General features: G+C 41.4%; 1 protein-coding gene across 1 annotated transcript in view; it reads left to right on the top strand.

Moving 5' to 3' along the window:
* Positions 1 to 27,108, top strand: part of mrc1a (mannose receptor, C type 1a) — a 158,169-nt gene that overhangs the window by 90,820 nt on the left and 40,241 nt on the right. Inside the window, 9 exon segments of the mRNA XM_051929229.1 lie at positions 1,460 to 1,604; positions 2,843 to 2,881; positions 7,518 to 7,681; positions 9,051 to 9,115; positions 12,015 to 12,115; positions 15,851 to 15,990; positions 20,417 to 20,492; positions 20,495 to 20,533; positions 26,819 to 26,991. Coding sequence (XP_051785189.1) covers positions 1,460 to 1,604; positions 2,843 to 2,881; positions 7,518 to 7,681; positions 9,051 to 9,115; positions 12,015 to 12,115; positions 15,851 to 15,990; positions 20,417 to 20,492; positions 20,495 to 20,533; positions 26,819 to 26,991 — 942 coding nt within the window.

The raw sequence follows: 27,108 nt of genomic DNA, 5'->3' as shown, positions 1-27,108 counted from the left end.
GATTAATAAAGTATCTATCTATCTATCTATCTATCTATCTATCTATCTATCTATCTATCTATCTATCTATCTATCTATCTATCTATCTATCTATCTATCTATCTATCTATCTATTATATAGTGCCTTTCACATATCTATCTATCTATCTATCTATCTATCTATCTATCTATCTATCTATCTATCTATCTATCTATCTATCTATCTATCTATCTATCTATCTATCTATCTATCTATCTATCTATTATATAGTGCCTTTCACATATCTATCTATCTATCTATCTATCTATCTATCTATCTATCTATCTATCTATCTATCTATCTATCTATCTATCTATCTATTATATAGTGCCTTTCACATATCTATCTATCTATCTATCTATCTATCTATCTATCTATCTATCTATCTATCTATCTATCTATCTATCTATCTATCTATCTATCTATCTATCTTTCTATCTATCTATTATATAGTGCCTTTCACATATCTATCTATCTATCTATCTATCTATCTATCTATCTATCTATCTATCTATCTATCTATCTATCTATCTATCTATCTATCTATCTATCTATCTATCTATTATATAGTGCCTTTCACATATCTATCTATCTATCTATCTATCTATCTATCTATCTATCTATCTATCTATCTATCTATCTATCTATCTATCTATCTATCTATCTATCTATCTATCTAACTTCTGACGATATTGACGGAGCTCTGTCAGCACATTACTGTACAGCAGTGTTTCTCAACCTTTAAGTATTTGAGACCCGAGTTTTCATAACAGTTTTAATCGCACCCCCCGTAACGTTTTTTTGAAACCCTAATAAAATGTACTCCTATATTTTTTTGCTGCCGATACACCGCTACAAGTTTAAAATTTTCCTACAAATAGCGAAATTATGCGCCTCACATTTTGAGAACCGCTGCTGTACAGGAAGAAATCGATTTGAGGTGACTGGTGGTGAGTGGTGTTGAAGGCTGAGCTGAAATCTAACAACATAACTACTGAAGCATTTCATCCTCCAAAGACATTCTAATGGCCTTCACGACACCCATTATGACTGGTGTGAAGCCAGTCTGGAACTTCTCAGGTAAACCATAATGTGTAATGGCTGAAACGAAGGCTGTGCGCCATTTACTTTTTTGAAGTACTTCATTGTTGTACCGTGTTAGCCATTATGGATGTAGTGAGAAGTCAGTCATCAAATGAGCACTTTGATTGGCTAACTAGAAAGATTACAATATGCAGGTTTTCCAGGGATATTGATTACATCTTAATGTAATCTTTGTAATGTAATGTAATCTTTCTAGTTCGCCAGTCAAAGGGCTCATTTTGCTTGAATCCTCACTAAGTACTTCAGGAAGAACAAGTACATTGGACATTTGCTTGTGAATCTTTGCAGTTATCACATCATTTACTGAGCCTCTTGTGTCTTTGTTTTCTCTCGTAGACTAACTTTGAAAACTGGGGATATGGAGAACCGAACAACTTCAACGGGGCAGAGAATTGCGCTGAAATGTCCTTGTCCACACTGATGTTATGGAACGACCGCCACTGCGAATCTTACAACAACTGGTTTTGTGAACTCCGCAAAGGTGCTTATTATATTTATGAAACTGAGTCCATTTAAACCCATTGCACTGGCCCGGACCACCATAACAGCCATTGGCATAAACCCCAGGCTGTAAGTTCCTCTTTACCAGACGGGTCTTCATTTGTTTTACTCTTCACTGCTCTACCTGACAGTGCAGGTGACCTCCATTTGTTTGTTAGGAGGACTAAGGCTGGGGGTCCTGTTTTACTTCCACTACAATTTTTTTGCAAAATGTTCCTGCAGCCAACTGTATATGTAAAGTGTAACTTTGACTAGTGAGGTAAATCGTATTTAGGGGTCTGTCGGCTGTGTTAAATAAAATTGGTGGGCTGAGGCTCAGGGTGGGCATAGATGGCTGAGCCGCCCCAAGGTGTTGATGGGGAGCCTGGCTGATCACTCATGCACATGCCAATCAGGTTAGTTCAGCCGGATTCCTCATTAGCACTCAGGGGATTGTAATTAACCCCTTGTTGCCTAAATTTATTTCCAATCATATAAAAAAAGAAATAATTTGTGTTTTTGCTGTCAAGCAGATGCGACATTAAGTAGAGACTGATCATTTGAATATAGAACACAAGCAAACAGTAAGCTGGCATGTATTTTTTCTTAGCACAGCTTACCTCAAATTTAGACAATTTCACGAAATTAGCAGCCAAAATCCACGTGCACGGCCACCCTGACACTTTGCTTCCATCTGGCTGGTGCAGTTTCCATGACGACTGCTAGATGGCATGACCAGTGCTTCCAATACATTCCTTGGTGCGTATCGAATACGCATCAACCAGCATTGGCGGGATACATATGCCACCGCGGCTGCATTCAGTTTGAATCAATTTTGCAACAATCATCTACAAGGGGTTAAGACGCCAGCTCGAGTATAAACTAGGAGCCTGTGCAGGACAGAATGGAGACGAAACAGAAAAGAAAAAGAAGACGGGAGAGAAAGGGCAGGCGGTTAACATGAAATGAAAAATAATCAATGCTATTCCATAAACCTATAAGTAGAAACTTTCATCAAAAGTGCTCTGGATCTTGAAATATTTTTATTATATAACAAATGAAATACAGAGCTTTTAGTCTCTTTGGATACGTGGTCCACAAAACCACCAGGGCGGTCACCCCTTCGTGGTCTGGAGGAGGCGTTTTGAGAATGTTTTGTTTTTGAAAGGTGCTAACATAAATAAAACTTATTATTATTATTAATATTATTATTAAATGTGTTTTCTCTTTCTGTGACAGGTGACCCACTGCTGCCCGCTCCAACAGCTTCTCAGCCAGGTACTGTATTCATGTCCATGTCCTGCCGATCCGTTTACAATCAGCAGTGCCGCAGTGACGGTGAACACAATCACGAGGGCCTTATCGCCATTACATTCGTGATGAATCCAAACAGCCATTCATCAGACCCTGTGTACAGAACAAAGCACTAATTGCGTCAGTTATCTCAGGGGTGCCCAACTCCAGTCCTGGAGGGCCACCGTGGCTGCAGGTTTTCATTCTAACCCTTTTCTTAATTAGTGACCTGTTTTTGCTGCTAATTAACTCCTTTTCCATTCATTTTATTTGACTTGCTCTTGAAGACTCTGCTCCCTTAATTGTTTCTTTTTCCATACTTAGCAGCCAAACAATAATAAGATACAAAAATGAGCCAAAACAACTGGTGTCCATCATACAATATCTGAAAATAAAGAAAAGTGAAGGTCTCAGGAATGCTGATCTGCTCTTAGAAAAGAGAAAATCCACAATTGCGGAAATGTGTCCTATTGCAAAATGAGCAAAGGTGCTATATAAAATAACATACATTGTTTTTATGAAAGGCAATATATAATAGATACATTTATAAACACATATAAAAGGCTCTAAATAGTAGATTTACTTGTGCATAAAGAGCTGAAAGGGTTTATATTATAGATAGACGGTGTGGAGACTGGCCCAGACGCAGACAGACGGACACCGCTGGTTTGCACCCAAACACACATTTATTCATTCTGTACAATATTATACCAAACACCCTCAGTCCAGGCCTCTCTCAATGCCTTTCTCCTCTCCTGACCGCCTCCACTCCTCTCCTCCGAGCTCCGTCCTCTTCCTCCCGACTCCACCCATCGAATGGAGGGAGGCGGCCCCTCTTATCTTCACCCGGATGTGCTTCAGGTGCCTCCCAGTGATCTTCAGCCGGTGTTCTGACGATTTGTCCTACTTTGTCGAAGTATCCTACCGTAGTTTATTTCGACAGATATATCTATCGATTGGTGCTACCTTATCGAAACATCCTACCTTTATAATGCATATGGGTACATCAGTAACACATTTCCAAGGACTGAAATATACTGCAAAGCTGACACATTATATACTGTACAGTATAGTATAACAAAATAAACAACAACTGTATTACATACAACATTATAAAGTATGTGTAATATTTTCTATTGAACATATTAAGTGAAACTTTTAAGGTCCATAAAGCACCTTATTTGAGGGCATTTCAAATAAAACAATAGCACATCATAGGAAGAATAGAAAGGCTTTAATTTACATACATTTGTGAACAATAAAACACTCCAACAACAAAGACCAAAGAACAATAATTATTTATCTATACATTTTTTACAAACATATGTTATTTCAATTTTTTCATTTTATTTTTCACATTCAAAATGTGCCCAGTGACTGCACATATCACATTAGCCCTCCATTTGTGAGTTATAAATTTCTTCCCACTTTTTTTCCATAGCTTAAAAAAGCAAAATAAACATTAGCACATTAAATTAACAGTTTATTTATTACACACTATGTCAACAAAAGCAACAGATTACTTGGCATGAATGGTATATACACCGTATATGTTACACCCATCCGTTTATTGTAAGTCGTAGCATTAAATTTATAACGTTATACCATGTCATCAGTTAAAAATACCTATGCAGTAAACTGTAATAAATGCATTAATGTAGTAAGGCTTAGAAAAGCATACATATTACTGAAATACAGTAACACTTACCTCAAACTTCAACACTAGGTAGGACAGATCGACAAGCAGTTGGTAAGCTTCGAGAAAAGTTGTGTAATTTTGGTCTGCGCATGCGTAGTATCAGTAAGTAGATCATTTCGATGGGTAGAATGTTTCGTTAGAACACCGGCACTCCCTGGTGTGGAGGAAGTGTCAGCCGTGCACTCCAGGTGTCCCTGGTCTTTGTCCAGGGACCAGGGCTCTCCTGGCATCTGGATGCCCCGTGGCGGTGACCACGGACCCCTATAGGGTTGAGCTTCTAAGCTCTGTTCTCGTGGTCCCCAAAGCCACCAGGGCGGTCGCCCCTTCGTGGTCTGGAGGAGGCGTAATCCCTCCTCCGGTCCTTCCGGGCATCCCGGCTGGGTACCACCCCCAGCCGTTTGCTACAATGGATAGGTAGATATTTTTTTTGTCCCCTGGGGAAATTTCTTTTTACAGAAGCTCAATTCATAAATATTAATTGTAATAATAATAATAATACATTTTATTTCTACAGCACCTTTCCAATATTACAATGTGGCAAACAACAACCATCTTTAACATACACACCATAATGATTAACATGAAAGAATACTACAAACCAAGAAAATGTCTGACTTGAATTACAATAAAAACAGCAATCACAGCCACAGTGAGACAATATAAAGCAAAAAGTGTTTGGCTTACAAGCAGACAGGTTTAAATATGCAATGTAAAATGATAAAACACAAACTGGAGCTCTCAAAGATACTGCATGTACTCTTGAACATCAGTAAATGAGTCACTGGAGGTTCTGCTCCTCAGTCTCACAATTTACTGGCCAGGGGCGGCCCTTCAGCTGTGATGTCAGGGTGGCTCCACCTCTTGGTGCTCCTCCCACCCTTCAGCTGTGATGTCAGGGTGGCTCCACCTCTTTGTGCTCCTCCCACAAAACAGAAAGGACACAGAAGAACACACAGATAGTAAATACAACGATGGCTACAAAAATACTTAAATATAATAAACAGATGTAATAATAGCAAAGACAATTAACAAAAAAAAACAGAAATACAGAAAATAAACATAAGTCACAAAACACAAACTGGATGTTATTTGACACAAGTGAGAACTTAGAATAAACACAAGGAATTGTAAAGATAGATAGTTATGGTATAGTAGGCAGGATAGATAGATAGATAGATAGATAGATAGATAGATAGATAGATAGATAGATAGATAGATAGATAGATAGATAGATAGATAGATAGATAGATAGATAGATAGATAGATATGTGAAAGGCACTATATAATAGATAGATAGATAGATAGATAGATAGATAGATAGATAGATAGATAGATAGATAGATAGATAGATAGATAGATAGATAGATAGATATGTGAAAGGCACTATATAATAGATAGATAGATAGATAGATAGATAGATAGATAGATAGATAGATAGATAGATAGATAGATAGATAGATAGATAGATAGATAGATAGATAGATAGATAGATAGATAGATAGATAGATATGTGAAAGGCACTATATAATAGATAGATAGATAGATAGATAGATAGATAGATAGATAGATAGATAGATAGATAGATAGATAGATAGATAGATAGATAGATAGATAGATAGATAGATAGATAGATAGATACTTTATTAATCCCAAGGGAAAATTCAGAACAAAGGGGAGCCGTGCAGTACAGATAGAAGACGTCACAGGCCTTCATGTTGGCCACCTACTGTGGTGGCAGCAGCTGCTGTGTCCAGGGCACCCGCTCCAAAGGCTCCAAATAGAAGATACAGTGAATAGCATAAATAGAATTAAAAATGATAACAATACAAAATGAACATCAAACAAGACAATTCTAATTAAAGAGCAATACATTACAAAAAGAAAGAAAACAGTAACATATCTGACAACATAAGGCACAAAATAATTTACAAAAAGCAACAAAAAAGAAACAAATAAAACAACAAGAGGTACAGAGCCCTGACTCGATGGCACATATGCCGGGACATCAGGCAGCCATGTGGGCTTTTTAACCAGGTCTCAGATTCACACCAAGGATGCTGGATCTGTGAAGAAGACATTGTGACACCCATTGTTAAAAACGTGAATTTTATTTAAAAAAATACTGCCACTGGTACTAAAGTATAAAATGAATTATGAAAGATAAGAAGAATAATAAGTTCTGCCTTTGTGCAAAGTGTTTGTGTCCTAGAAGGATCTGTGACGGCGTATATTTGGTCACACCTGTCACTCACAGTGACTCGGATTGGCTGAAGGTGATTGACTGCCCCGTCCAGTCTGTCACATCTTGTATCACATGAAAACATTTAGAAAGCACACGTGGGGATGTCCTCCTGCCATTTCTGTATTCTTTATGAAAAAAATAAAAAGGAACAAAGACTTGCCATGAGCTGGGGTCCCAGTGTTGATGACCCTTTTCTAAGGCTGCCTTTACTCGCTGCTCTTGACTGATGGGATTTCTTTGGGGCTGAACATCCTGGAGACCACAGCAAGTGGACTTGATAGGAATTCTCCTTATGGTGGGCTCATCTCAGCTGGACCTCCATACGTGTCCCCGCCCGGTGTAGCACTAAATTCAGCTCCCAGAAGGCTCTTGCTTTGTCCTCCCATGTTTTGTCTTCCATTTTCCCAGTTTCTTATACATTATTATTAGGAGTCACGATAAGTTTATGGCTTTCCCCGTAGTTAGTGGGTCAACACGTCATATTTCTGGTTTTATTTTTATTTGACGCAAAAAGACGATTCCCCCTCTTTTGATTTGCATTGTTAGCAGACTGACACCTGACAGAGCACAGAGCAGGACGCCATGGCGTGTCAGTCGCGTCACCGAAGACTCGGCTCTGTTGGGCTCTGAAGATGTTTCTAATCTGCTCTCGTTTGTTTTATGTACATTTCATTTTGCAGCTTGGAATGTGACCGAACACGGATGGCTCATCTATAATGGATCTCATTATTTTGTTAATAATGAAAAACTTTCCATGGAACAAGCACGAGAATTTTGCCAGAAGAACTTTGGTGATCTTGCCATAATAGAAAGTGAATCTGAAAGGAAGTTCCTTTGGAAGCAGGTGAGTAAAACGCTGCGGCCATAATGTTGGCCATGTTTGTAACAGCCAACCGTAACGTGACCATTCACATCAATGAAAGAGGACAGAATGTGGGCGGCATGGGGGCACAGTGGTTAGCGCCGCTGCCTCACAACAAGGGGACTGTGATTCACAGCCCAGGTGCCCCCAGAATGGAGTCTGCATGTTCTCCAAATGTCCACGTGGGCTCCCCATTCAGGTGAGGAGGACTGACGTTGCTCAATTTGTTTTATTTTCGTATGGCACTCGCTCTTCACACCCTCTGACAACTCCTCAGGGGGAAATGCAAATATCAAACTCAAGTAGAAACGACTTAGCATTAATTATCATTATTAACACCTGATATGTGTGTGTGTGTGTGATGGACCAACGCCTTGTCCAGGTGGTGTTCCTGCCTTGGCTCTGATCTTTACTAAGAAGATTAGAAAGACGGATGGATGGATAGAATTGAAAGCTGTTTCACACGGCTACATACACTCACTGAGAAAATTCTTAGGACCACCGTACTGGTGTCTGGGTGGGCCTCCTTTAGCTCTCTCTTCTGGGTGGGTGGCATGGACTCCACAATATGTTGCCAACATTTCTCTGAGATTCTGGTCCACGTTGACATGATGGCATCAGGCAGTTTCTGCAGATGTATCAGTTCATGCTGTGAGTCTCCTGTTCTACCCCATCTCAATGGTGTCCTGCTGGATTCAGATCTGGTGACTGAGGGGGCCACTGGAGAGCACTGAGGTCGGGATAATCAATGTGCTTTATCATGCTGGAAGTAGGCCATTAGGAGATTGTGGTCATGAAGGGATGCACTTGGTCAGCAGCAACACTCAAGTAGCTGTTGCCATTCAAGCAAAGACTGATTAGTGTTAATGGACCGAAAAATGTGTTCTCTGCAAAATGCTTCTTTTTAGGACATTAGAACTATCTGGACTGGTCAAGATCAGGCCATTCAGCCCACCAAAGCTTGTCAGTGCTGTCCACTTAATTAGTTTAAAATAAGCTCAAGTTGAGTTTTGAAAGTCCCTCAAGTTCTGCTGTCCACCCCACTGCTTAGTCACTTGATCCAAGTGTTGGTGGCTCTTTTGAAATGCTTGAAAAGCGCTGGAAGATCAACCACAATAAACTTGAAAAACACTCAAAAAGCGAAAGACAAGCACTGGAAACGTACAACAGCCAAGTGTGAGTGGGCCGTGCGTGTCTGCCCTCAGTTAGTCTGCGCCTGCGTTACACACAAGTCCAAACACGCTGACCGTATCATGTCTTTAAGTTTCTTACCTGATCTGTGCTCATTTCTTTATTTCATGTCGTCCTTCCTCATCACCCACAACTCAACCTGATGGACTTTGTCTTGAAGATTTCACGAGGTGAAGAAAATGAATATTACATTGGCTTGACTGTGGGCCTCGATAAGACGATGAAGTAAGTAACGAAGTAAACGTGCAGAGCAACACGTTACAGGAGACGCTTTACATATGTTTGCATATTGTAAAAAACACGCATACACTGTACTGAGCTTTTATGAAATTTGTGCAACTTGCACTTTCAACTTAATGTCGTGTATTGAGCAAACAACTATAAGCTTTAGCATTCAAGTCTCATGCTTTTATTTTGTGTGAACTTATTTTGAGGCTTCCATGATGCTTGTTTCACCTTTTCAACAGCCTCACGGTGTTTTCTATATAGATTGCAAAAAATGTTTTACATTCAAAGAAAATATATTGGAAATTATTGCAAAATATATTTAAAATATGTATAAAATATATTGTAAATTATTGCAAAATATATTTAAAGGCATATAAAATATACTGTACATTATTACAAAAAAAATTTTAATTTATAAAAAAATGTAAATTATTACAAAATATATTTTAAATATTAATAAAATATGTTGTAAATTATTGCAAAATATATTTAAAGGCATATAAAATATACTGTACATTATTACAAAAAAAATTTTAATTTATAAAAAAATGTAAATTATTACAAAATATATTTTAAATATTAATAAAATATGTTGTAAATTATTGCAAAATATATTTAAAGGCATATAAAATATACTGTAGATTATTGCAAAAAATATTTTAAATATATAAAAAAACGTAAATTGTTGCAAAATATATTTTAAATATGTATAAAATATATTGTAAATTATGTAAATTATTACAAAATATATTTAAAATATTAATAAAATATATTGTTAATTATTGTAAAATATATTTACATGCATAAAAAATATACTGTAGATTATTGCAAAAAATATTTTAATATATAAAAAACGTAAATTATTGCAAATATATTTTAAATATGTATACAATATATTGAAAATTATTGCAAAATATATTTTAAATATTAATAAAATATACTGTAAATTATTGTAAAATATATTTACAGGCATATAAATATACTGTAGATTATTGCAATAACTATTTTAAATATGTATTAAATATATTGTAAATTATGTACATTTTTGCAAAATATATTTTAAATATTAATAAAATATATTGTAAATTATTATAAAATATATTTACAGGCATATAAAATATACTGTAGATTATTGCAAAAAATATTTTAAATATATAAAAAACATAAATTATTGCAAAATATATTTAAAGGCATATAAAATATACTGTAGATTATTGCAAAATATATTTTAAATACATAAAAACATTGTAAATTATTGCAAAATATATCTCAAATATGAATAAAATATATTGTAAATTATTGCAAAATATATTTTAAATACATACAAAATATTGTAATTTTTTTGCAAAATATATTTTAAATATGAATAAAATATAATATAAATCATTGCAAAATATGTTTAAAGGCATATAAATATTGTAAATTATTGCAAAACATATAGAGAAAATCCCCATCAGCTCTTGAATAGATGAGGCTTTCACAAGAAAACAATCATGAGGGATGCAACAAGGGGTCTCAAAATAAGAGAAGTTCACGTTTTTGATTTATCAAGATGCCATTCAATTGCTTTATAAACTACAGCCGAGGTGCTGCCAGTGTGTATTATGGTGATTTCTCCTTGAAGGGCCTGATCTTTAACTTGTTACTCACAGAGGGTTACAAAGCCCCCTTTTCATCAGCCATTCTTTTGGTCTCCTAGTGGTCGACTCCCTCAGCTCATCCTTACCTCGTCAGGTTTATCTGCTAATTGTTGTTGCACAAGCGCCACATGGCCTGTCATTCTGTTCAGTTCTGGGTTCAATCATGGCCAAAATAACAGATGGCCAAGAGACTGAAGATTCCATACAAAGGCGTCCATTACTGTACTGAGAGAAGGGGGCACTATGGACCTGACCAGAAGAGTCCATGAAGGGGAAGGCCCAGAAGAGCAACTACATTAGAGAGTGTAGAGTGTGTGGAACAAATGCCTTCCAGGTCCTCAGTTGTCTTCTTCACTAAATGCACACCCAATCCCAGTGTCCTCTGCAAGTGACAAAACACAACCTCAGGTTGCTGACCATAACACCCTTTCCCAGTCATCTTCTGTCCAATGTCTGTGTTCTTTTGCTCATTTTAATCTTTTCTTTTTATTTCACATTTGAAACTCTTCTTCTGAGGCCTGCTTTGCAGAATCGTCTTTTTCTCTGCTGCACATGACACCGGGATTGTGTGTGTGTGTGTAAAGAAGAAGCCATATGAGGACCTGAAAGAGATGTTTGTTCCTCACATTCCACACTCTGATGTCCTCCTCTCATGCAGTTGTGCCTCCCACTTCTTTTTCTCTCCTGGTCAGCCCCAGTCTGCCATCTTCTCTCAAGATAATAACAGACACCTTTGTATGAAATCCTCATTTTCTTGGTAAGACGTCACATGGAAAATAAAAACACAGCCTGACATGTTTCTAGAGAAAGCCGCTTCACTTTGACCATTTCTGAATCCAAAGCTGAACTTTAGGAATGCTGGCACCTTGTGACCCAAGTGATCAGAATAGCAGGTGTCAGCGGTGGGAATGCAATGGCAAAGGTTTCTCTAATAACCAATCAGCAGTAACACGTGGATAATTAAGGATAAGCTGAGGGAGCTGACCATTAGGACACTGAAGAAAATGGGGCTTTGTAGCCATATTTGAATGATGAATTAAAAATGAGTAATTTCAAGCAGTAATAGCCGTTAGAAGCACTACTCATGTCTTGGCTTTATTTTTAAATCATAGTATCTTATTAATAAAATGTGGCCATTTTGATCATTTCTGGGTGACCCCAAACTTTTGACTGGTACTTGGGTGTCTTGGATGTCTTAACAAGTATGGTGGCTCCTTCAACGTCTTCTAGTCCTTGACGTCTTTTATTCCTTTAAGGTGGATCGATGGGTCGCCCTTAACATATGTGGCTTGGGAGATGCATGAGCCGAATTTTGCAAATAATGATGAAAACTGTGTCACCATGTATAAAGGAATGGGTGAGTGTTTATCATTAAATATCCAAAAATATATAGAAGAATTATTATTAGTAAATTATTAGTGAACCAGAAAAACTTAACTGGGGCCTTTCATGAGCTGAAACTAAAAAAAAAAAAATGTGAAAATTCTTCAAAGATTCAGCGTTGATCTGCCAAAGGGTCTTTGGCCAATGTCCTCGACTCTGCCTTGCTTATGTCGTCCTAAAGGTGGCGTCGGAATCACAACAGAACCTTCTGGGAGTGTCACATTACAAAGGTTATTAAAAAATAAATTCTTACAAATCAAACAGTAACCATAAAGTGTGAATCCTCAAAATCAAGAACATTAACCAAATAAAGTTATACATGCAAATGGAGTGAAAGCGACAGGACGCAGCCTCAGGACTTTTGTTTATATGAAGTTGCTCTTCATCTTCAGCTTACTAGCAGATGTGTTTAAATAGATATATACTGTAGATCTATAGAATATAAATACCGTACCTTTTACTATATGCCTCGTGTGCAGTGGGTGGAGCCACCGTGATGTCATGCCTGAAGGACCACCCTAAGCCCATGTGTTCTGGCTGAAGGTCCTTCACAGTCTCATTGTTTGAGGGCTGTGGAGTGTGGCAGGTGGCCGGGGCCCATGCCTGGTTTGGGACGCCCCTGCTACATATCTTCTGGGGGAGCAAGGATGGGAAACCCAGTATCTCCCCCTGGACGCTAGATGGCAGCCTCCCTGATTTGCAGCGGCGCCTTGAACTTAATGATGGTTGGAGTTCTGTGCAGCCCTCTTGGGTTCCGCAGGCGCTGCCAGGGGGTGCTGCAGCAGGAGCGTTGATTTCGCCACACCTGGAAGTGAAGCCGGATGTCAGTAATCAAACACATGGAGCACTGCCAGGTGCCCAATAAAAGGGGCCAGCAACCACCACTCAGCGGCCAGAGTCGGATGGAGGAGGACAAAGCTTGGAGGAGTGGTGGTGGAATAGAATAGAACAGAATGCCTTTTATTGTCACTATACTCATGTACAACGAGACTAAAAGCAGCTCCTCCAGTGCAGACATACTGTACATATAGAACACAACAAGTAAATAAACAAATGGTGTAGAGACAGTACAGAAGGGGGCTCAGCACACAGCCTTGTGGGGTACCGGTGTTCAGTGTGCGAAGGGAGGAGTGGTGGGAGCCGAGTCTCACAGTCTGGAGCCGGTTGGTAAGAAAGTCTTTTCTCCAGACACATGTGAGAGGGGGGAGGCCAAGAGTGACCAGTTTGGTGATGAGAATGTCAGGAATGATTGGATTGAAAGCTGAGCTGTAATCCACAAAGAGCATCCGGTCATAGCTCTGCTGCTGCTCCAGATGGCTCAGCACAGAGTGGTCTTCTGTGGATCTGTTCGCGCGATATGCCAATTGGTAGGGATCGAAGTCTTGGGGGAGATAGTCCTTGATGTGCTGGAGAACAAGTCTCTCGAAGCACTTCATGATTACCGGAGTGAGGGCCACAGGGCTATAATCACTTAGGCTGGTGATGGGAGACTTCTTCGGCACTGGTATGATTGTGGCTGATTTTAGGCAGGACGGAATGGCTGCCTGGGCTAGGGAGAGGTTGAAGATTTTGGTGAAGATAAGGGTGAGCTGGTGGGCACACGCTTTGAGCACCCTACCAGGCACTCCATCTGGGCCGGCAGCCTTCTTGGGGTTCACTGCCAGGAGCACCCGTCTGACATTGTGCCCCTTTACAGTGAGTGGAGTGGTGCAGGAACCCGGGGAGCAGGTGAGTGCTGCTGTCGTGATGATTCAAAGCGAGCAAAGAAGCAGTTCAGCTCCTCTGCTAGCGGCGCTCTCCAATCTCCTTATGTTGGTGATGTTTTGTATTCCCTGCCACACCTCCCGTGTATTGTGGCTGGACAAGTGGGACTCTGTGCTCCTCTTATGGTCCGTCTTGGCTTTTTTAATTCCACTTTCCAGAGTGGCTCGGGCAGCCCTCTACAGAGCTCTGTCACCTGACCTGAAGGCAGCGTCGCAGGCTCTGAGGAGCGTACGGACCTGGCTGGTCATCCAGGGTTTCTGGTTTGGGAAAACCCGATTGTTGTTGTCCACAGTCACATTTCCGTTGCAGAACCTGGTATGGTCCAGTACTGTTCCTGTGAATGTTTCCAGCTCTTGGTGTTCAAATATGTCCCAGTCCGTCTGTTTGAAGTAGTCCTGTAGTTTGGAGAGTGCATTTTCAGGCCAGGTTGTAACAGTCTTTATGGTGGGCCTGGCACTGCGTCTGAGGGGGGTGTAGACTGGGGAGAGCAGGAGAGAAAGATGGTCGGACTGGCCGAGTTCGGGGAGGGGTATGGCTCTGTACGCGTGCTTGATGTCGGGTAAACATGGTCCAGAGTGTTCTCCCCTCTAGTAGAACACTTAACATGTTGATAAAATTTCAGGAGTACAGTCTTCCAGTTGGCCTTGTTAAAGTCTCCTGCAATTATATGAGCACCGTCAGGGTGGGCTCGGTGCTGTTCAATAGTGATGTTCAGCAGGAGAGAGAGCGCCGTATTTACATTGGCGTTGGGTGGAATGTACACAGCCATGACGATCACTACTGTTAGCTCTCTCGGTAGAAAAAATGGCCAGCATCTTACAAACATGTACTTGAGGTCAGGGGAACAGTGTTTGTCTATAACTGTCCCGTTGTTGCACCAGTTCTCATGCACTTACATACAGAGCCCCCCTCCCCTGCTCTTACCGGATTCCTTTGTCCTGTCCCAGCGGAGCTACATGCTAGCATCGGGTCTCCCCGGGTGAAGCCAGGTGTCAGTGATAATCAAAACACAGCAGTCACAAACACAGCGACTTCCAGCGACTTGTAATTCCAAGTCATTCGTTTTATGCGCCAGGGATCTGGCATTGGAAGAGAGGAGTGTGGTGATTTACCTTTGTGTGTTGTTTGGGACTGTGCTGTGCCTGTGGGGATTACAGAGAAGACGTGCCACACAGGTGAAGAGAAGTAAAAAGTTAATTTATTTTATATGTGCCTCCATGTCCATCTGTGTCAGGCCAGGCGCCCATATAGCGCCTTGTTACAGGAGTTATTATTTAGATTTTTCTGTTGTTTAATTTGTTTTTTTTGTTCTGTTTATGAGGATCTGCTTTTGGATTTTTGCTTAGCTGTGGTTGCTTTCTTGTTCATTTTTTCCTACTCTGCCTTTATTGTGCCTCTCTGTTTTTAATGTATTACTTGATTTTCATTAATATTCAAATTTTGTGTTTATGCTGTCCTTGGATCAGGGGTTTTATGATCATCCTCTCCTCCACTTTGACATTTTTGATCTTTAAAAGCCTTGGCCCCATTCTTCTGGACCTGTGCAGGCCTGAAACTTGCCTTTTGGGTTGGGGTTAGGCTGCCTGAGGGGAGGCAAACTCTAACAGGTATGGACTTTTAATTGGGAGGCTTTGTATGTGTGTGTGTTTTTTTGAAGCCTGTACTTTTCTTTTATATTTTGTTACATCAGGCATCATTATGTTGGAACCCCCCCCGCTGTTTGTTTTCTTTGTCATTATGAGTACAGTGTTGTTTGTTTAGTTTCTGTGTGTCAGTGTGTATGCTGCTGTGTTCCTTGTCCTTTATGGGTGGTTCTACCTGCTCATTCACTTTGGCACTTTTATTTTTAAGAGTGTAAGATATAAACCCACCGAGCTCTTCAGTGACCCCTTGACTAATGTAATGTTATTCTTCTTTTCTGTTTTTATTTTCTATGTTTCTAAAGGTTTTTGGAATGATATGAACTGTGGGACTTTGTTTCCATCTATATGTGAAAGAAAAGACACCTTTGTGAATACAACCATGGCGCCAACTCTCCCACCCAAAGGGGGATGTCAGCCAGGCTGGATATCATTTGGTAAAAAGGTACCTGTGATGTTTTTATCAATTTTATGGTGTACTTTGATTGTTTGTATTTTTTAATGGCAGACATTTCAGACATACCATAGTAGTGACTTTTCAGGAGTCTACAGCTACAGTCATATGAAAAAGTTTGGGACCCCCTCTCAGCCTGCATAATAATTGACTTTCAACTACAATGATATCAGTGGTCTGTCTGTCATTTCCTAGGAGTACTGCGGTGTTTTCTGAACAAAGATTTTTAGTGACGCAGTGTTTATCCACCCATCCATCCATTTTCCAACCCGCTGAATCTGAACAGAGGGTCACGGGGGTCTGCTGGAGCCAATCCCAGCCAACACAGGGCACAAGGCAGGGAACCAATCCTGGGCAGGGTGCCAACCCACTGCAGGACGCAGTATTTAGTTGTATGAAATTAAATCAAATGTGAAAAACTGGCTGTGCACAAATGTGGGTCCCCTTGTCATTGTGCTGATTTGAATGCCTGTCACTGCTCAATGCTGATTGGTTGATGAGCTCGTTACGCCTTGAACTTCATATACAGCTGTGTCCAATCATGAGATATAAAGGTATTTAAGGTGGTCAATTACAAGTTGTGCTTCCTTCCCTTTGACTCTCCTCTGAAGAGGGACAGCATGGGATCCTCAAAGCAACTCTCCAAAGATCTGAAAACAAAGATTGTTGAATCTCCTGGTTTAGGGGAAGGCTACAGAAAGCCATCTCTGAGGTTTAAATTGTGAGTTTCAACTGTAAGGAATGGAATCAGGAAATGGAAGGCCACAGGCACAGTTGCTGTTAAACCAGCAGGTCTGGCAAGCCAAGGAAAATACAAGAGTGGCATATGAGCAGGATTGTGAGCATGGTGACAGACAACCACAGATCACCTCCAAAGACCTGCAAGAACATCTGGCTGCAGATGGTGTATCTGTACATCATTCTACAATTCAAACATCTGTATGGCAGGGTTATGAGAAAGAAGCCCTTTCTGCACTCACGCCACAAACAGAGTCACTTGTTGTATGCCAATGCTCATTTAGACAAGCCAGATTCATTTTGGAACAAAGTGCCTTGGACTGATGAGACACAAATGGAGTTATTTAGTCAGAACAAAAAGCGCTTTGCATGGCGGAAGAAGAACACCGCATTCCAAGAAAAACACCTGCTACCTTCTGTCACATTTGGTGGAGGTTCCATCATGCTGTGGGACTATGTGGCTAGTTCAGGGGACTGGGGCCCTTGTTAAAGTCGAGGGTCGGATGAATTCAACCCAATATCAACAAATTCTTCAGGATAATGTTCAAGCATCAGTCACAGAGTTGAAGTTACACAGGGGTTGGATATCCCAACAAGACAATGACCCAAAACACAGTTGGAAATCTACAAAGGCATTCATGCAGAGGGAGAAGTACAATGTTCTGGAATGGCCGTCACAGTCCCCTGACTTGAATATCATCGACAATCTATGGGATGATTTGAAGCAGGCTGTCCATCAAATTGAACTGAACTGGAGAGATTTTGTATGAAGAATGGTGAACAATACCTCCATCCAGAATCAGACACTCATCAGAGGCTATAGGAGGACAGCGTCTAGAGGACAAAAGGAGGCTCAACTAAGTATTGATGTCATATCTCTGTTGGGGTGGCCACATTTATTCACCTGTCTAATTTTGTGATGATGCATATTGCATATTTTCTGTTAATCCAATAAACTTAATGTCACTGCTGAAATCCTACAGTGTCCATAAGGCATGTCAGATATTAAAAGGAAGTTCAGCCAATGAGAAACAAAAATCCAAAGAATTAAGAGGGGTTCATAAACTTCTTCATATGACTGTATGTGATCGATTGCCACTTTGTCACCATCAATACAGTACAGTCGACGGCCAGATAAAGGCAGTGGCATCAGGGTGGACCCAACTGCCAGGCTGGCAGGCTTAAACTCAACCAATGGTCTCGAGGGCAGGTGTGAGAAGGCAGTGTGTGCCCCCATTGGTCTGAAGTGTGGCTGTTTGGGATTGGTTTTGAATCAGAAGCCATTCTGTACCACGACACCCTATTGGTGTAAGGATTTGGACAGAGAAGCTATACATTTGGTCACATTTTCCCCTCACACACCATGGCCATGAAAGGAAGACCACACTGAGAAGCACAACTCAGCAGCCATATTGAGGCAGGCATGCGGCCTAGAAATGATGACTTAACTAGAGACATTTGAGTAACTACAAGTCTGTGTGCCACCTCAAACTACACCTCAGCATTTATCAAGTTGTATGGTTGCCAGTGCTCACATGTACTTTGCTTATTGTTATTAGACAGACAGACAGACAGACAGACAGACAGACAGACAGACAGACAGACAGACAGACAGACAGACAGATAGATAGATAGATAGATAGATAGATAGATAGATAGATAGATAGATAGATAGATAGATAGATAGATAGATAGATAGATAGATAGATCTTTATTGTCATTGTCACTTTTACAAAGGAACAACGAAATTGAAGGTGCAATCAACTCAGTGTGAGGAATAAGGGTTAAAATGACAAAAAGACAGAATATAATAACAACCGAATAGTAATAAATATACAATTGCACTTGTTGACCTAAGGTATATATTGCACATTGGAAGAATAATATAGAGCAGTTTTATTTTGAGTTCAGGGCCATGATTGCTTTCGGATAAAAGCTGTTTTTAAGGCGGTTTGTCCTAGTTTTCATAGCTCTGTATCTCTTGCCCGATGGCAAAAGCTGGAAGAGGCAATGACCGGGATGTGATGAGTCCTGCGAAATGTCTATTGCTTTTTTGCGGCTTCGGGAGGTGTAGATTTGTTCCAGAGTGGGAAGGGTACAACCCAGAGTGGGAAGGGTACAATTTATTTTAGGGTATTATTTAAAGTTGTAATTTAACTCCTGCTTGTCTTTTACTTTGTATAATTGTTTGAGGCTGTAGGTGTAGAAGGGAAGGTGGAGAGAAGTTCTAAAGCACAATATCTTATAAACAGTTGGTACATCTATGGGATTTGAGGCATTCTAATAAAGTCTACACGATAAATAATACAAAAGGGCAAAGAAGAGTAACATAGAACTGTACCAGGACAAATCAAGTATTAAGAAGGTGCATCAAGGAGACAACTCTGGGTGTCACTTTGTGGTTGACAGTTTTATCAAATGACACCAAAAAGCTGAATCCCAAAGACGCCCTGTGGAAAGAAAACTGACACTTAAGAGTGTCTGGCACAAGGACTTGTGTGCCAAAGCTTAGCCAAATGGGTAATGCCAGCCTGTCCTACACTATTTACATAATGCTCACGCATGAAGTACAGATTAATTTAAACAAGCAACTCTAAGCCAATTAATACCAAAGGATTATAACGGTGAATGCCCACTAACATTATTGTTCAGATATGGCCGGTTGACCACACAGGTGTTATCAGCTGGAGTTACAAACAAAGCCAAAAGGGGTTTGATGCTCCCACAATGACCATGAAGTGGGCCAGATGCCTTCCCTGGTCAGCCCAGAAGAGACTCACTTCAGACCAGCTTGGTGCCAACAGCTACGTGCTGGCTTCTAACCTAGCAGGCCCCAAAATGAGAAGCTGGCACTGAAGCTACAAAAAAAAAAAACTTTAAAAGTCCCAGAAAACACAAAAGTTTGCTTTACAAGAGAGAGAGAAACCATGAAGACAAGACCCTATACAGACAAGAATCCTTATAAAGGACAATATTTATTAATAAAGTAATAGAAAAATGTAGAAAAGTGCTCAAAAGAACCAAAAGACCTAAAAAGGATTCGCCAACACAGACAATCCAAGTCCCAGTGCAAAATCTGCAAGCAAAATCCAAAACTAGAAAATATCAAAAGAAAACAAAACTCCCAGAACTCCCAGTGAATGACTCCTACTGGTCCACTGGCGGCGTCTCTCACTCCAGGCTCCCAGAATAAGGCAGTGGGAGGAGTCAGCAGCAGTGACATCAGGGTGGCCCCACCTCCTGGGGCTCCACCCACAAAGTCCAGGGAATGAAATCGCATTTAAAGATACAGTACAGGAATATTAAATAAAATAAACGAACATAATATAAAAGGATGAAAAAATAATAATGTAAAACTGACAACTATAACAATAAAACATATAGATGATACAAAACAAAAGAGAAGGTAACAAAAGCTCAGTCAGCAGCATCAGTGATGAACTCCTGGGGAGCACACTGTTGATTATAATTGGGAAACTCTGACACAGTCACAACCCTGGAGACCTCGGGCAACTGGGCACCCGCCACCTACTGGGCATTCCTCAGTATTACAGCACAATCCTCACCTTGTATGGACTGGTCTCTCCAAACTAAAATACATAGGAATTTCATGGCATAAGTTGTCACATTGGGGACAGTGACCTATATGGCTAATATGGCTTCATTTTGGACTTTGCAGTGCTTCCGATTATATGGAGTCAATGATGGAGAGGAGAAGAAGAACTGGCAAGATGCAAGAAATCAATGCATAAGTGAAATGGAAATTTAGCAACGATATCTGACACCAGAGAACAAGGTACTGAGGCTCATGAGAAACTGTCAGCACACACCGCCTTCTTCTTCTGATTCTGTCTCTTTCTTCCATTTTTTTATGCATTCGTTTAGCATTTATTTCATGCTTTTGGTATCTCTTTGGGGGTTTCGGTATATAGAGATTCCATTTTAAAGTTTGTTCTGTGCTGTAAACAATTGTTACAATATTTGATGTAGTAATCATAATAATAATAATACATTTTATTTCCATTGTGCCTTTCCCATGCATGTCTTATCAGAACGCCATTTTACATTTGCACTTCCATTTATTTTCTTAGCAGACACTTTTATCCAAATGGACTTACAGAAGAAACCAACCTAATTGAGTAGTGTCAGTCTGGGGACTGTTTGGGAACAAATGTGATAGGACAAGGTGACAGAATGGATTTCCAGTTCAAAACATAACGTCAGCGAGATAAACTTCCTAAGTGTAGGTTAGAAAAAGCTAATGAGTTAGAAATTCACAGAATTAAGGGGGTCTCAAAACGCTTCTTAAACACATTGAGGAAGTCGGAAGTTCAAATGGAGGTGCTGCACATGAAAAGAGATTTGATACCACGGAGAGGTGGCATCCCCAGACGCTGACCTGAAGGAGCAGAGGACTTTACAATTGGCTCCATATGTATGTGTGTTGAGCCTTTCACTATTCTGTCAAGGATTTTAACACATGCTGCTACAGGAAGCCAGGGTAGTGATCTGAAAAGAGGAGAGACATGTGCCCACCTCATCTGGTTGAACATCAGACATGGTGCTGAATTTTGAATCATCTGTGAGTAGTTTGGTGACATGTGCCAGTGCTCCTGCCAGCAAGGTGTTGCAGTAGTTTAGATGTGACAAGACCAGAGCCTGGACCAGCAGTCATGTGTCACACACCTTTAGATCTTGCAGGTATTGTATAGGGTGTCTCTGCAGGGCTGAGAGACTGTAGCAACGTGGTCAGTGAAGGACAGCTGGTCATCAGTCACCACCCCAAGGTTGGCAGGCGTTAGCAGTGGTAAGCCAAGCTGAACAGATGAACGAACTGGGATAACATAAAGGTTGAGTTTGAGATGCTCTTCATTCACCCAGGTTACAATTTCAGTAAGACATGTGGAGATTCTAGATGATACTGTGGGCTTAGCTAGCCACGTCGCTATGCAAAACTACCAGAGTACTCAAGCTGTGATGTCACCATAGTTAAAGGTCAAGGGGCGCACAATTCCTGGTCATCTAAGATTGTGAGTAGAAACTTAAAACTTCTCACGTGCTTCTTTTGGTCATTCACTCTTCTTGGTTTCCGAAATATTTGCCCAAATACTTGGACTCTGTCTCTGGTTAGTGATTTGCAATCTGCAATGAAAGACACGATTGACTGACGGCTTTGACCTTCGCTTGTTCTGTAGCTTATGTTTTCACTCCGTATCGCTATTCCAGAGAAGGCATTATGCTGGTAGCAACCCAGATTAAGAACCCCCAAAGACCCTCAGGTGAATTAGTGCCTTAGCAGAGAGTTGATCCTACTTGTAGCCATGGACATGTGGTGGTGTAATGCTGTACGTATTTCACAGTCTTGGATTTGTCCTGTGGAGACTCAATTGTTTCATTGAGTTGTCCCCCTTGGTCATTTTGGCGTGCAGAGACTTTGAGTTAGTGGGGTTTGGGACTCCCCCTGATCCATTCATCCATCTTATCCGAGATCGGGTCGCGGGGGCAGCAGCTTGAGCAGAGATGCCCAGACTTCCCTCTCCCCGGCCACTTCTTTTAGCTCTTCCAGGGGAATCCCGAGGTGTTCCCAGGCCAGCCGGGAGACATAGTCGCTCCAGCGTGTCCTGGGTCTTCCCCGGGGCCTCCTCCCGGTTAGACTCACCAGGGAAGCGTCCAGGAGCCACCTCATCTGACTCCTCTTGATGTGGAGGAGCAATGGCTCTACTCTGAGCTTCTCACCCTGTCTTTAAGGGAAAGCCCAGACACCCTGTGGAGGAAACTCATTTCAGCTTGTATTTGCGATCTCGTTCTTTCAGTCACTATCCACAGCTCATGACCATAGGTGAGGGTAGAAGCGTAGATCGACCGATAAATTGAGAGCTTTGCCTTTCGGCTCAGCTCCTTTTTCACCACGACAGACCGATGCAGAGCCCGCATCACTGCGGACGCCGCCTGTCGATCTCCCGCTCCATTCTTCCCTCACTCGTGAACAAGACCCTGAGATACTTGAACTCCACCAACTTGGATAGGTTTGGGACTCCCCCTTAGTCATTTCTATTTTAAAATGAACACGGGGACACAGTTGGAAACTTGTTAAGGTGAATTTTGCACAAACATTAGGAAATTTTTCTTCTCACTGCGAACCACAGACACTTGGAATACGAGACCAAGTAGTGTGGTAGAGAGTGAGACTTCAGGGACCTTCGGAACTCGACTTGATGTTATTTTGGACGAGTTAAGTGGATGGCACTGGTGAGCTTTGTTGGGCTGAATGGCCTGCTCTTGTCCACACTGTTCTAATGTTCTAATAACTTCTGCCAGATCCAAGCAAATATGATTGAGTTGGCACCACAACACCTGATCCAGGCATTGGACATTTTATTATGTTAATTTGGAGGAGTTCAGTGGATGGGACTGGCGAGCTTTGTTGGGCTGAATGACTCATCTAGATTGCTCCAATGTTTGAAAAAAATTTCGTCGAAATAATAAATGGATTTAACTTACTTGAGTGTGACTTTTGGTACGTAGATACTCAATCATTTTTTTTGTGCCAGGGGATGCTTAAAGATCCCATGCTGTCACAGCCCCCCTGTGCACACATTCAGAGAACCTCGACGGCAGATCCACCTCTTAGTGGTAGAGTTGAGTTTGAATGAATGGCCTTGTTTGACTTGTCCCCCTTTTTACCCAACATGCATTATTTTACCCTCGTGAGATGTTTCACACTGCGGTGGGCTGGCGCCCTGCCCAGGGTTTGTTTCCTGCCTTGCACCCTGTGTTGGCTGGGATTGGCTCCAGCAGACCCCCGTGACCCTGTAGTTAGGATATAGCAGGTTGGATAATGGATAGATAGATTGAGATGTTTCACATGGTGCTTGATGTTGGTCCCCTCCACATTGTGCCCTTAGGAGTGCCAACGGTTTGTGTAAACTGACTGAGCAAATTCTTGGGAAGGCCTCAGACACTCCTGCTTATCCATGTAAATATTTCATCGGCCTGCGGTGGGTTGGCACCCTGCCCGGGATTGGTTCCTGCCTTGCGCTCTGTGTTGGCTGGGATTGGCTCCAGCAGACCCCCGTGACCCTGTGTTTAGATTCAGCGGGTTGGATAATGGATGGATGGATATTTCATCAGCCAATCGTGTGGCAGCAGTGCAATGCAGCCAATCATGCTGCCTGAACACACTTAATGTGGCCACATGAGCACAAACTCCAGGAAACACTTTAAACGTTTACAAGCAGCGTCTACAAAGGCTACCCGATGGTCCACAAGTGGTCAACACAAAACCATTTTTTGAATTTTTTCTCATTAACACTCTCCTGAGAGAACCTGAGGCAGCTCTGCCAGTCGCAGAAGTAAATGACAAAGGGATTTTTGAACCCATTTGCTTAAATAATAAAAAAAGAAAAAGTTCTCCTTTTGTAGTGGTCAGACAAGCCAAATTAAAACGAAATCATTTGTGGGGATTTGTCACCTTTTCTGTATCAGATATCAAATAACGTGCACCTCTTGTAAGTTTGGTTTTGCTTTGATTCCGTATTCTTAGTTTAATAAATGCACTGAGGTTCTGAATTAGAATAGTTGCGGATATTCCTTGTGCAGTTCATCCATCCTCCAATACCATTTATGAATGTGCTGTTGTGATAAACTATGAAGGTGTTAAATGAATTATCCGTTCCAAACATTAGGATGGATTATGGGTAGGGTCCGTGTACTTTTTTGGTATTTGAAATTTTGTTTCAGAAAATATCATTTAAAAAAGAAAATGAGACACCAGCCTGGACACGAACCAAATGGACACCGGCAGGTCTAAAACACACACACGTTTATTGTTCCTAGGGTCCCAAAACCCAAGTCCCGCACACACACAGTGCTTCCTGCCCCACAACACCCTTCTACGGGCATTCAATGCCCATGTGCCGCCACTCTTCCTTTGTCCACCTCCAGCTCCCCGACTGTAGGAAGGCGGCCCCCTTTATAATCACCCAGATGTGCTCTTCCGGCGGCACTTCCTGGTGTGTCAGAAGTGCCGCATGAGTACCCGGAAGCACTCCGGACATTGCTGGTGTAGTATATTATAGTCTGGACCTTTGGGGATTCCGTAGTAATAAGGAATTATGGGTATTGGGGAGCTTAGAGGAAGTGATTTAAAATATAAGACTGTGTAACGTGTACTCTGGAAAACGATCTTAGTAAAGGACCTGTTAAAGTGTATTACTTATAGCCTGTCTCGTCTTCTTCTTTTTTTATTGGTACAATATTATTGTCCATAGATATAACAGCTGGAAGGTCCTTCCTCCATCTTCCCAGGTGTGGCGGAAGTGTAGCTCTCCCGGGCTTTATGAGGCTTGGGGCGCCCCCCGGTGGTAGCCACGGGCCCCCACGGGATTGAGCCTCCCTGCTACTTCCCCGAGGTCCCCTTGCTATCCAGGGCGGTTGCCCCCTCGTGGCCCAGGGGACATATAGATCCCCTTCCGGTCCTTCCAGGCGTCCCGGCTGGGTCTGACCCCCAGCCTCCTGCCACAACACTTATTTAATTTTCAACTTAAAAGGGAAAAATTAAAAATGCAAAACGATTACTTTTTTCCTTTTGTTCTGTCGCACATCAGAAAAGAAAAACGCAAGAAACGAGAACGAGAAAACGCCCTTTATTTATTTCGCAGTAAGTAACATCAATAACGTTCATTAAAGAACTTCTACATCAATGAAGCAAAGTTTGCAAAGCTTGTACTTTTACCTGAAAGATGCGACTCAGTTTTTCTGCAGTCATGTCCTCGTCCCGGAGTGTCACTTTTTTACTGTTCCGAAAAACAACGTAATGGTCCATACAAGGCCGTCGATTGATGTGTTGTGAGGAGGAGGAGGACTGTTCGCACGGGTCGTCAAAAATCGCGCAGAAGAAGAAGAAGTACCTCCGGTTTCAGACAACGAAAATGCATCTGTTTTGTTGTTTGTGAGCTATTACACTTTCATTATTTGAATCACAAAATAATCCACAAAGTATATGTCATTTTTAAGTTTATGACTGCTATTTGTTACCACAGAATTAAAAAATACCTTATTGGTCCGTGTACTTGTACTTTTTCTGAAAATTCCTTTCATTTTCCTTTTTTCATTTTTGCATCTAAAATGAAATTTCAAATACCAAGAAGTGCAGAACCTGACCCCATATATTTTATAGCAAAGGTTGAGTAAAACGTGTAATCTCATATTTTCGTGCAGATTTCTCTGCCATTACAACAAACCACCTGGGGTGGCAAAGCCAGTCAATCCAGGAGGTGATATAGGTGGGCATTTATTAAAGTAAAGGGGCATGCCCTCAAACCCACCCCTCTCACTGACCGTCGAACACTGATGATATTAAGTGGGCTCTCGTGCTCGCTGGGTGCCATTTATGAAAGGAAAAGAGGGCACGCTCTGTAGACCAAGGCCAGCGCACTCCTTAAACCCCCAGGTTTCTGCTACTGAAGGGGCACACACTCTGGGAACAGAGAGTGACGAGGTAAGAGTGAGCTGGTATGAGGGAGACCACACAAGTCATCAAAGTCTAAAAATACTGACTACCCACTATGGACACTGAGGGGTGACGTCCATTCTTTGCACCTAAAGCTCCAGGTGGGCATTTGACTGGCAGTGTGGGCTAATTAACTGGTGTGAACATCACCTGCTTAAGTCAGCTGTGATCTAAGCAGGACATATCTCAACTTCTCCTCTACATTTTCTGCATTTCATTTAATTTCTGGGGGTGGCGCAGTGGTGGCACTGCTGCCTCGCAGGAAGGAGACCAGGGTTCACGTCCATGCATGGAGTTTGCAGGTTCTCCCCGTGGCGCAAGCGTGGGTTTCCTTCTGAAGCCCAAAGACATGAAGGTTAGGTGCATTGGTGACATTAATATTGGCTCAAGTGTGTGAGTTTGTGTGTCTGTCCCGTGATGGACTGGCGCCCTGTCCAGGGTGTGTTTCTGCCTTGAACCCTTTGCTAGCCGGGATGGTCTCTAGCACACCCTGCCACCCTGTTCAGGAATAAGCAGGTTATGAAATTGAAATTGTGACATTTTCTCATTCTTGTTCCCTCTATATTTTAGCATTTCTTGCAGTTCAACTTGTGGGCCTTACTATAAACTTTTGGATTGGACTTAATGATATAAATCGGGAGATGAGATATCTGTGGACGGAAGGCAAAGGTGTGTTTTATACCAACTGGGCAAAAGGCTACCCGATTTCAGGTCCTGAGGGGCGCTACTTTTACAGCGACGAGGTAAGAGTGAGCAGCACGAGGGACGTTTTCATAAGAATGTTTCTCTCTATTATAAAAAAAATATCTTGGGACGAGACTTTTGCTCCGGCGACAAGACGTGATCTTTTGAAGAGAGAC

This window comes from Erpetoichthys calabaricus, chromosome 6 (assembly GCF_900747795.2).
Source record: "Erpetoichthys calabaricus chromosome 6, fErpCal1.3, whole genome shotgun sequence".
NCBI lineage: Eukaryota > Metazoa > Chordata > Cladistia > Polypteriformes > Polypteridae > Erpetoichthys > Erpetoichthys calabaricus.
This window is presented reverse-complemented; position numbering and strand designations above follow the sequence as displayed.